The sequence below is a fragment of the Cystoisospora suis genome (genome assembly GCF_002600585.1).
Source record: "Cystoisospora suis strain Wien I chromosome Unknown contig_2784, whole genome shotgun sequence".
NCBI classification, from domain to species: domain Eukaryota; phylum Apicomplexa; class Conoidasida; order Eucoccidiorida; family Sarcocystidae; genus Cystoisospora; species Cystoisospora suis.
This window is the reverse complement of record NW_027155580.1, coordinates 1228-12153: the sequence shown is the minus strand read 5'-3', so window position 1 is coordinate 12153 and position 10926 is coordinate 1228. Positions and strand designations below refer to the sequence as shown.

At 56.5% G+C, this 10926-nt stretch overlaps 1 protein-coding gene across 1 annotated transcript in view; it reads left to right on the top strand.

Moving 5' to 3' along the window:
- Positions 1–784: 784 nt before the first annotated feature.
- The window catches only part of CSUI_005760 (ap2 domain transcription factor ap2x-7), an 11369-nt gene continuing 1227 nt past the window's right edge, over positions 785–10926 (top strand). The window contains exon 1 of the mRNA XM_068065930.1: positions 785–10926. This exon is cut by the window's right edge and continues 1227 nt beyond it. Within this exon, the coding sequence (XP_067922093.1) occupies positions 4691–10870 (6180 nt within the window). The 5' untranslated portion in view covers positions 785–4690 and the 3' untranslated portion in view covers positions 10871–10926.

Genomic DNA, 10926 nt, shown 5'->3' with positions numbered 1-10926 from the left:
TTTGCAAATCATCACAGCCGAGCAGACTAGCAGACACGTCCTGTATCTCAAGTAACCAGTCTCACGCTACTGAACGCAGTTAGTGATTATACCCGGTGACAGAGCCGGACCGGGGCTGGCGCGGTCCTATGCCAAACTGCGCCACCGCTCCAGCTGTCATGTGTACACTCCTTACTGCCCGCGGCGTAGCTGCTTGTATCCACAATTCCGAACTCGGCCCTCTCCTGGGGCCCGGCCGGAAAATTTGTCCAAGCAGCAAGCTGTTTCTTCCTCGTACAATCTCTTCCCTCAGACCACGGCAGGGTACCGCGGTTGGGTCAACGCGGGTTTAAAATGAACGCCAGAGCGCCTTCCGTGTGGAACGGTTGATGCCTTCTCCATGCGATGCGGGTACCATGTCCGTCAGTTCTTTCCTGTAGTCTGTTTGGGACCAGGGGTCCCACCGCTAAGAATTTCAACAAGACTGCAGCTGATGCGGTGCGCGAAGCCAGAGCGAATCTAGCTTTTCCAGTGCTAGGTTGCCTTTCTGTGCCGCACGCTGGTTGCTTCGCTATCTTCTAGAAGGTGATGGTTCCTTCCTCCCCTCGCGACGGGCTCGCTCGACTCTGGGAGCCCCACGGGGTGTCGCAGAGGTTTCGATTGAGCGCTTTGCAATCGCGAGACTGTTCCCCTCTTCTTATTATACGTAAATCCTAGCTTCACGCCCAGGCAGACACACCAGCATGGGCCGCGCCGAAGTATTCTGTACGTGTCGTGGTGTCAATTGCGGGCTCCACCCCGGTGAAGGAGAGCAGCAGTAGCGATCACCGCCGGGCACTAGTCCGCAGTAGCCGGGCCCGGAGGCTGTGCATGTTCGTCATCGCACAGGCACCAACCGCGGTGAGTGACGGAGGAGGGAGGTGGGGGTTGAGCGAAGTTACGAACGGAGTGCGAAGAGTGGTTTCCCATGAAGTAGTAGGAGTAGGATGCAAAAACAACGGCCGCGAACAGTCTCTGCCGGTGGTTTTCTTCCAAGCGTTGGAACAGCAGTTGCTGTTTACGCGTGGCAAGGCGCACGCCCGCGCGTATAATCGCTTTTTCCGAGATTTCTGAAAACTCTTTTGAACGGAACATCGTCTTCTTCGCAAGCGAACAAGCGCTGTTCGGCGCTTTCCGCGTCACTCACTATACGGCCAGTCCTGCTGGTGCGCTTACCCGAACTCCTCCCCGTCGACCGCGGTACCTGGCCGGGGAAGAAGGAAGGAATGCGTACTCATCCGCGGCAGTGTCGCAGCCAAACATCACCTTGGCGCGTCTCTTCTGTCCGGCGAAAGGCGCGGTGACCTCCCAAGAGAACACGTCTATACCATTGTTGTTGAACGAAGTGGTGACTGAAATTCTCCGCGCTTGGTTCTGGTTTGGAGGGCGTGGCCAAACTGGAGCTCTCCGTGCAAGGCTCTCATCGCGGCGGTGAAAAGAAGCTGTTCAGGTGCTTGTACTGCGCCTTTCTTTGCAGAATTACAGATACAAAGAACTGGAGAAAGAGAAAAGTGCCTACGAGCCACGACTGCCGCTCTGTGCCGGCCGCGCACTGTCGCGTTATGAGAAGGAATACTTGGTCAACTGAGGCGAAGAAAAATCGAGTGACAGTGCACCTTTGTGGATGACGGCGAATCCGCCCGATGTGTATGTTCTCTCTGTTTTGCTGCTGTTGGAGCGGTCTTCTTTTCTCACTTTCCCCAGGGTAGCTTTTCTCTTCTTTTCTTTTGTCATGCTTCGTTGCTGCCATCGTTTCGTGTTCTTATCTAGCGTAAGGTTAAACCGCCTCTTGGCGACAATTTGTACTTTCGCGCGATCTCCCCCCACTGGATTCCGTTGAGACGCGCCTACTTTTGCGCACGGTAGTAACTTTTTCCTTTTCCGCACCTTGCTGTTTCTTGCGTGGCTTTTTTTGTTCCCGCACGTCGGGCATCGGTCCGTTTTCGTTTTCCCTTTTGCACCTGCTAAACGCGGAGGCAGACCGGCCGTTCTTCAAAAGAGGTTTCCGTGCTGCGAGTGATCTGCAGGTCGAAAAACATCCGCCGGGGCAGTTGCTTTGAAAAGAGGTCGTTTGTTGGTCAGATGTTTCCTGTTTACCTTCTTCCTCTTCAAGTGACTTTTGTCCCGTATCCACTCGTGGCGTTGCCGGTCTAGTCAGCTGAGCAGTTGCGGCTGGACCTCGTCTTCTTTGCAGAAAGTCCCTTTTTTCTGTCTCCGCGACATCTGATAAGCATGCTCGATGCGGTCCATGTGTAGTCGATGCCCTCGAAGTAGCTCATCTATCCAAGCACGTTCCCGTGCGCTGTCACGTCTTCGCGTTTTCCGCGGAATCCAGTACGTCGGTGGTTGATTTTCCGTTTTTGCGTCGTTGTGTTCTCCGTTGTTTGTTGTGTGTTTCCTCCATGCATATCCTCAGCCCTTCTGTCCAGCGAGCCTGATAGGGGCGAGCCGCCATCATGATCGATACCTCTGTGGTGGCGGCGCCCCCTTCCCTTCAACAGGAACGGCTCGTATCAGTTGGGTTAACACTCGGAGGACGCTTCACTAGTTCGTCGTCTCCTCCAGATTTGTCCACAGGGCATACTCTCTCTGTAAAAGCAGCCGAGCGGAGCCCGTCGCCGCCGGTTTGTGCTGCCTTACCGGGCTTCACTACCGCTCCGGCTTCTCAGAAATCTTGTTCCGCCTTGGCGTTGCAGACAGTATCACAGGCGTTGGACGGCACCTCACTTTGTAAAGACCACTCGGCACTGGGTGCGAAGCCTGCGTGTCCGGCGCTTCTCTTGGGGCGAACCGCTTCCCTCTCATCGGACCCGGCGATACCAGTGCTGACGGTAGGACACGGCGGAACAAATCTGTCTTCCTCTTCAGACATAGAGTGCGAACGCGGGGTACGCGGGGTGGTTTCTGTTTCTTCAGAGGCGCTCGCAGCACGTCTCGCCGCTTTGTTCGCGAACAGCGCCAGGCTAAATAATGCAGTAGGTAGGGACATGAGCTGTTCGTCTTCCGTGTCACTCGCGGGACCCAAAGGGATTTTATCTCAGCAATTACCAGGCTGCGGCCGGATCTTTACGTTTCCATCGGCAGAAGCTGTAGACCTTTTTCTTCGATTGAAACAGCTGGTTCCGACAGGGGCAGGCGAGGTGGCGCAGGGCGATTTTGGACCTGCTTCGTCAACAGTGTGTGTCTGTTGTAACGCTCATCAGGCTTCTGACGGGTCTGAGTGTCCCTACACTGCAGTGGTCGTCCGACGAACAAACGCCTTGTGGTACCTTGTCGACGGGTTCACTCCTCACGCACCGCTGGCAAGAAGGAACTGCGGCACAGCCAGTGGCGACACCTCTTCTTTCTCCTGCGTTGTCGGCGCTGGAAGAGAGGCTAGTATCTCTGAAGGATTACCTGGGATTGGAGCCGGAGAACGTCAGCAGGTGGCTTGTGAGAGCAGGCTAAGGAAAGACTCTGCAGCCGTAGAACACTTCCGATTGGAGGAAGGAGGGGCTCCAGCCCTATATGAAGGGGAGGGAACAGTTGCGCCACCCGCGAAGGAACGTGCAGGAGGAGAGAGCATAGCGTCTTTTCTTAGCCGACTGCAAGCTGAACTCGACCATAAGCTGCAGCAGATACCGGAAGAAGAGAGGACGGTTCCCGCAAGACCAGGAGCTTGTTCTCTACCACTTGCGTTTCACCTTCGTGAAGCTCCACCTGGACTCGTAGCTGGGAAAGAGGAAGTCACGAAGGAAACGGAAAGTCCGGATATACGAGAGCCGCCACACCTTCGTCCGTCTTGCACTGTTTCTAGGACTGGGTCTTCAGGAGCGTATACACAACAGGAAAGACACACGGAAAAGGTAGACCGAGAACGGAACGCAGACGTCTGTGGTGTTGGGAGCGCACATCACTCGTCGCGGCCAGGCGTGACGGAGGACGTGGAGTCATCCTCAGATTCGTTATCTGCAGCGTGGTCGTGCTCATCGGTGTGGTCGCAAGATTCTCCGTCATCCTTTGCACCAACTGAGTCATCCACCTGCCATCCGAGTCCTTCTCTCTTTGGTTCGTCGAAGGTGCAGCTGCCCGAGCTGGTCGTGCCGGGGTCTCTGCAAGCACAAGAAGCTTCGCCCGAGTTGTGTTGTGGGCGATTGGGTTCTGGAACTTCTTTGGCTTGCGAACCCTCCTTTGGTTCTGAGCGGTCAGGGGTCAAAGAAGCGTGCACAGGGTCACAGCCACTTATTTCCTCTCCGAAGAAGGCTGTGACGGCTCCTTCAGGAACACTGACGCGATTATCTTCCGGTTCGGTGTCTTCTTCATTTGGAGCGGAGGCCGCTGCCCTTGCGGCGGGAAGCTCTGAGGACGACCGATTAAGTCTTGCTGGGGTTTCGCCTCTTGAGGATCTATCCTCCGACACCGGGCGTGTTGTTTCCTTGTCCTCGGATCTCATGGTGGTCTCAGGGAAGAGAAAGGAAGGGGAGGCAGTAAGGGGGGAGGATCTTCACGCTACAGCGACAGCGGCGCTGCTCCCGTGTGCTGCGTCGGAGGAGGCTCTAGGGCGTGTTGAGCAGTTGCAACAGCTTTTACAGAATCAGCCTGCTCTTCTCTCTGCTGCTTCTTCGCTTGTCCCTCTTCTCAACGATATGGCGGGGACACGACCAGTGGCAAGCAGCAGAGTGTGTTCGGAGCGATGGGGGGAGACGGAGATTATGCAGCTTCACCGGGGACGGGTGGTGCTGGCGACGTCAGCGGGCTTCATAAACATCGCCCGGATATAGCCCTGGCATCTTCATCGTCTCCAAATGGTGGCAGCAGTCCTAGTAGCGGTACTGACCTTTTCAGCTCTGGGGGGGGTTGCGAAGGATGTGGTCCAGATGAGATGGAAGGGGGTGTTGGTCCGGAGAAGGGAGATAAAATGGAAGAACGGATGGTTCTCATCTCAGGAAGCGGCAGCTCCTTGGAGAAACATCCGGACGCTTTAGAGACTCAGGAGGGCAATGAGGAAGAGTCGTCTTCCTTCTCGTGCTCGCAGAGTCGTAGTCTGCCTTCAGGCTTGCATGGAGTTGTAGATGACGCAGGCATCGGTGTAAGTAGGGAGTCACAAGGCTGTGACGTTGATTCGAGTGATCTTCTGGATAGTAGAACCAAGAATAATGCTCACAGTCCGACGACGACTCTTAGTACTGGAGAGGGCAACATGCCACCAGCATCCGTCAAGCTTGAGGAAGAAGGCCTGTCCGCCATTAGCCCATTGAAGACGTCGCTCGAATCGGGTGGCAGTAGGCTTTTGAAGGCGCGAGACAAGGTTCTTAACCAACACCACCTTTTACGGAAGCGCAAGAAAGTAAGTGGCGTGGTGACGTCCCCGGATGCGCTTTCTGGTGATATCTCGAGGTCTGCTGAAGAGGATAACGCAAGTCTTCTTTTAGATGATTCTTCGTGTTCAGTGGCGGAGGATACAGCAATGCTTGGGACAACAGGGGATACCTCCGATCCGCTGGAGGCAGATGGAGACGACCGTAGTGGTGGTTTGAAGGAGGAGGAGATAGCAGAACTGAACCATGAGGAGAGGACTACCGCTGCTGCCTTGGGAGACGGGACACGGACGGTGAAGAAAGAAAGTCTGAATGCGACCCAGTGTGGACGGAAGAAGAGAGTGAGGGGCGAAGGCGGAGCGGCGGCTGTCGATGGATGTGTCGGTGGTTCTGGAGCATGGTCACAGTCAGGGGAAGAAGGAAGAGCAGAGGGAGAACCGGGAATAATGGAACCCTATGAGGCGTCAGCGGACAACGTGAACGATGTTGATAGTAGTAGTAGTGTCATGCCGAACAATGGTTGCAGCAGTGTCAGTAATAGTAGTCGAATTAAGAGAGAAGAGGCTGAGCCAAAGCGCAGCCGGCGGAGCACTCGTTCAAGTGCCAGTCTTGTCGCCTCCTTAAACAGTAGTAGTATTGGCCCTGCTGATGCGCGGGCGGGGGAAGGTGAGGCCGAACGTGAGTGTTCCTCCTCGGCCCCTGGGTTTGTCTTTGACAGTACGGAACAGTCGCCATTGTCAACCGTGCCGCGGCCTAACACGCGAGGCCTTCAGCATCATGTTTTCCTTGAAGCACCGAGTAGCTTAAGCACCGGTGGCAGATCCGTTGGTCTCCCCGGTTCTTTTCCTGGTGCTGCTACAGTCGCTGGAGCAGCATCGATAGGAAGTGCAAGTGTGTCAGCAGGAGGGGCGAAGACTGCAAATTACAACAACAGCCCGGCAGGTCCTCGGGTTCCTGGAGATAGCCATGCTTCAGCTGCAGATGTAGAGCGCAACGACCTGATGATGCGCCCGGGTGTGAGTTACTATGGAGGCCGCCAAGCATGGGTGGCAGAGATCAAGTATGGAGGACGGAGGAGGTTCAAAGTTTTCAGTGTAGCCAAGTATGGGTATGAAGGAGCGAAACAAATGGCTGTGGATACCCGGGAGAGGTGGGAGGAAGCCCGGGAGGCAGGGGAATTAGACCAGCTCATGATGAGCTCTCAGCGGCATCAGTGCCCTGTTCAGAGTGGTGTTAAAGGGGTTTACTACGATACAGCAAGGAAAGGATGGCGGGTCGTGGTGACGCTGAATTGCCGACAGATGAGCAAGTTTTTCCTAGCAAGCAAGTTCGGGAATGCAGAGGCGAAGCGTCTTGCGATTGAGTGTAGACAGATGTGGTTGGATGCAATACAGAATGGACGCGCAGATGACGTCTTCGAGAAAGCGAGAAAGCTTGTTTCATTCAAAACGAAGGGAAATAACAATCAAAACAACAATCACCCAAATGGAAACAGCACTAGCAGTTCTTCAGTTAACAGCATGCTACTAGGTGGGAATCCAGCAGCCTTAGCGAATCAAAGTGTAATCCTTCAAGCAGCAGGGGGTCTTCCTCCTACGCCTGGTTCCACGGCCACGGCGGCACCCACGGCTGCTGGTGGAGGTGCAGGCACCGCTGCTGCTGCTTGCCTGGCAGGAAAGTTTTCCAACGCGTTAGCGGGCAATGTCGGTGACAGTAGTAGTAGTAACTGTGTCTTCGGCAATCCGCCAGGAACAGCACCGGGTGCTGTTGGGGGAGATTCGAGTAATGAGTTGTTTCTTGCATCAGCCGGTAGCCATGCTGCCAGTAGTTCGTCTTTGATAGCAGGCTTGGCAGGCGGGGGGACCACGAGCCCTGCCGAACTAGCAGCAGCGGCTGGAGGTGTAGACGCTAGCAATGGTGCTGCGTTTCTTTCGTCGTCCTCGTCCTTCGCCGCGGGTCTTCGAGGCGGCAATGCGGGGAGCGGTGCCGCTGCAGAGGCAGGCGCAGCTGCCGGGGTTTTCGCGAGCGCAGATGCCGCGGCGAATGCCCTCCTAGCGTCGACTGCAGCTGCTGCGCAGACGTCCGGGGGTGCATTGGATCCGAAACTTCTTCAGCATCATCATCTAGCGGCGGCTCACCAGCAGCTGGTCTTACAGCAGTGGAGTAACGAGGCCGGAAATGTAGCAAATGTTTGTATTCCTTCAGCTTTGCTATCAGCTGCTGCAGCGGGTGGAGGGGCGACGGATAGCGATGGGCATCCGCGGGATCCGACAGCGAGTGCGGTTCTACAACAGCAGCAGCATCAGCAGCTTCAGTTGCAGCTACTGCAGGAGTTACGGGGTGGATCTCTGCCTCTGTTAGCGGATGTCCTTTGGCCTGCGGGTGCTGCGGCAGCGGCAGCAGCAGCGGCTGGGAACGCCGTGACTGAGCCCTCCTGTGCAGGCGTCGTGGTGGGGGAAGGTAGCGAAATGGTTGGTTTGCAGGGTGCTCGGAACGGCTCTTCTCTCTTGGGAGGAGCAGCGGGCGGCGCAGTAGGTGGGATTGTAGGTGATGGCCAGCCATCGGTGGGAGAGGACGCTGCCGCGGCACCGGGACCCTGCGGCTTGCCTGCCCCTGTTCTCTCTCTTTTACTACAGCAGCAGGGAGCACAACAACACCAACAACTCGTAGCCGCTGCAGTGGCAGCACGCGGATGTGGTGGAAGTGTCTCCCCTGCTGTATCTACAGCAGCGCTCTGTGGCTTTGGTGCGGGTGCAGGCCGTGAAGGAAACAATATGATGCTGCTGGGTGCAGGAGGAGCGTGTCCCACACTGCTGTCACCTAGTATCATGACTGACGGCAGTACGGCTGACCCAAATAGTGTCATAGGCAGCAATTTGTTTCTGAACGGAGCGAACCCGGGCTTGCTTCTACATAACACTAGCAGCAAACGAGCGAGGCGAGCTCAGCAGCAGCAGCTGGGGGTAGGAGGAGTAGGTCCGTTAGTATCGGGAGGCCACTCCCATCATCAAAGTGCAGGAATGCCGGTAACATCAAGGCGGACGAAGAAAGAGACCAATCCTGGTCAGGATCCCTCGAGACCGCTTCCAACAACAGCGGGAGGCGGGGGATCTGAGACAAGCACGTGCGAGGTCCGCGGCGTTTATTTAGACACTCGGAATAACGCCTGGGCAGCAACAATGGGGGTCCACGGTAGAAACGTCAAGAAGAGTTTTGCTGTAGCGAAGCATGGCTATGAGACCGCCTTGCAGTTAGCTATACACGCTCGGCGTCAACTGGAAAGACTGTACTGGGGGCCGAATCATCCTAGTAACAGTGCTGGTACCAACAGTGCTACTACTAATAATAATGACAGCAGTGGACAGCAGCAGCAGCAACCGAATGCACAGGCCCCCGGTGGAGGAGGAGTTTTGCCCAGTCCTTCCCCTGGGGGAGAAACCACCAGTAGTAGATCAGCAGTGACAACGCCCTCGCTCCCGTCACATTCCCCGTCCCCTGCTGCGCCAACGCCAGCTCAGCTCACCTTATTGCAGCAGCAGCAGCAATTGGTGCAGCTTCAACAGCAACAGTTAGCTGGTCAGCTGCAGCAAGGCCTTTGCTGGAACCCGACTAATGCTGCCGCAGCGGCAGCAGTTGTCAATGCAGCGTGTCGAGGCGGGGAGGACGAGGAAAGTCGTCTCGTGGCGGCGGCCGGTGCGGAAATGCTTGCGTTAAGAAGTGCTATGGAAAAAAACGCCGAGGTGTTGTCCGGATTAACAGATGATCCCACTGTGAATGCGGAAGCGGCGGCACGCACAGCGGCAGTTACGGGTTCCCTTCTCTATGGTTCACAGTTCAGTCCGAATCAGACACAAGTCAACCGTGTTTCTGCGCTTAATGTCGGTGGGAGTAGTGCTTCCACGGGGACGGCGACAGGGGGGGATACAGGAGGAATGAGTAGTGCTGCTTCGGGAGGAAGTGGAAGTAGTCCCGCCATTTCTGGTCTTGCAACGGGAGCAGGAACACCTTCTCAGTCTTCGAGTGGAGGGCCAGGCGTCGTTGTAGTAGGAGGGGTCGGTGGTGACAGGTTATCTGTGGGTCGTGGTGGAGCCACAACCGGACTGCAGGTCAGAGGCTCGACCAGTTTGCACGAAGGAAGGAGTCCTCCCGGCGCAGAAGGAGGTAGCACGCCAGGGCCTGGCCTTTTATGCGGGGAGGCAGCAGCGGCATCGGCGAGTCTAACTGGAGCAGGGGCTACGGCGGCAGAGGGAGCAACTCAGCACCCTCACACCCCTATAGGAGGTCCTACATTGTTAGGTTGCGGTTTAGAAGGTCGGGAAGGAGGCATGCCTGTTGTCATGCCGCTGGCAGCAAATCCTGCTATAGGCCTATTGCAAGCGGCGGCAGCAGCAGGGGGAGGACTCGGAGGAGGAGGGGTAGCGGGAGGTGGAGTCGGAGTAGCAGCGGGAGGTTTGATGATGCGTGACGCGTTAGCTGCCCTTTTATTGCAGTTGGATCCCCAACAGAGAGCTGCGCTTTTACAAGGGGAGATGATGACTGCGTTAAATGGTGGTTTAGCTCCTTCACTGTCGCCGGTGCAGCATCAACAACAGTTGCTCATGTGTAATGCTGACGCACAGCAGTTATTACTCGCGGTGACGGGGGGGGCAGAGGGCACGGGCGCAAACACTGCGGCTGCGTGTGTAGATGATGTCGGTTTGGCTAACGCAACCAGGGGTCTCCTCAGCTCCGGTTTGAATGAAGCACTCCTACAGCAGGCCCAGCGGCATCAGATGGGAGCAGGAGGAGGAGGTGTAAGTGTCGTCCAGCCTACGGAAGCTACCAACGAGGCAGCAGAAGACACGGGACGAGGCCCCGCAGAGGGTGGCAAAGCCGAAGAGACCCGAGGGGATTGCAGCACTGCTGCAGATGGTGGTTCCCTTTCACAGCCGCATTTAGCCCCTGACCCGCAGGGCGCTAAGGAGGGGCGTGAGGAACTGCGAACTCTGGGCCTAGTTACTAAGGCGGCAGCGGCGAGCTCATCTCCCGGATCACTCTTCGCAGCCGGCAGTTTGCATGGGGGAGAGGATCTGGAAGGCCTTCCGGTACATCTCCAGGGACAGATGACACCCGACACAAATGTTGCGACTGCTACCGGTGTCAGCTGCCCTGGCGACGACAAGCTGGAGCATCCTCGCTTGAGTGTCTCTTCTGAACAACGGGAGACTGACGAGGGGAAGGTGGCTGCAGCCCATAGTGCTGGCGTGGTCGGGATCTCACTTGGAGTTACGCCGACAACCGAGACCCCTCTGGAAGGGACTAACAGGGGGGGGACTGTTTCCGGTATAAGCGAAGAGGCGGGTGGTGGAGTGGGCGCAGGGAGGGAGGGTGTTCTTGACGGAGTCAGAAAAGTTCAAGAGGGAGAAGCAGCCTTTGCTTTGTTGAGTTCGGCTTCTCGGGAAGGACCTGGGTCAGAAATAGTAGACACAGGAGCACATGAGGTTGGACAGAATCCCCTTGTGGTGGCGGCAGGGAAGCAGACGGAGTTCGCCAGCGACGAGAAGGCCAGCGGGTGATTTTGACTGCGGCGATGCGGAATTCGTTGGTCACCTATGCTGGAAGAAGTTCTCGA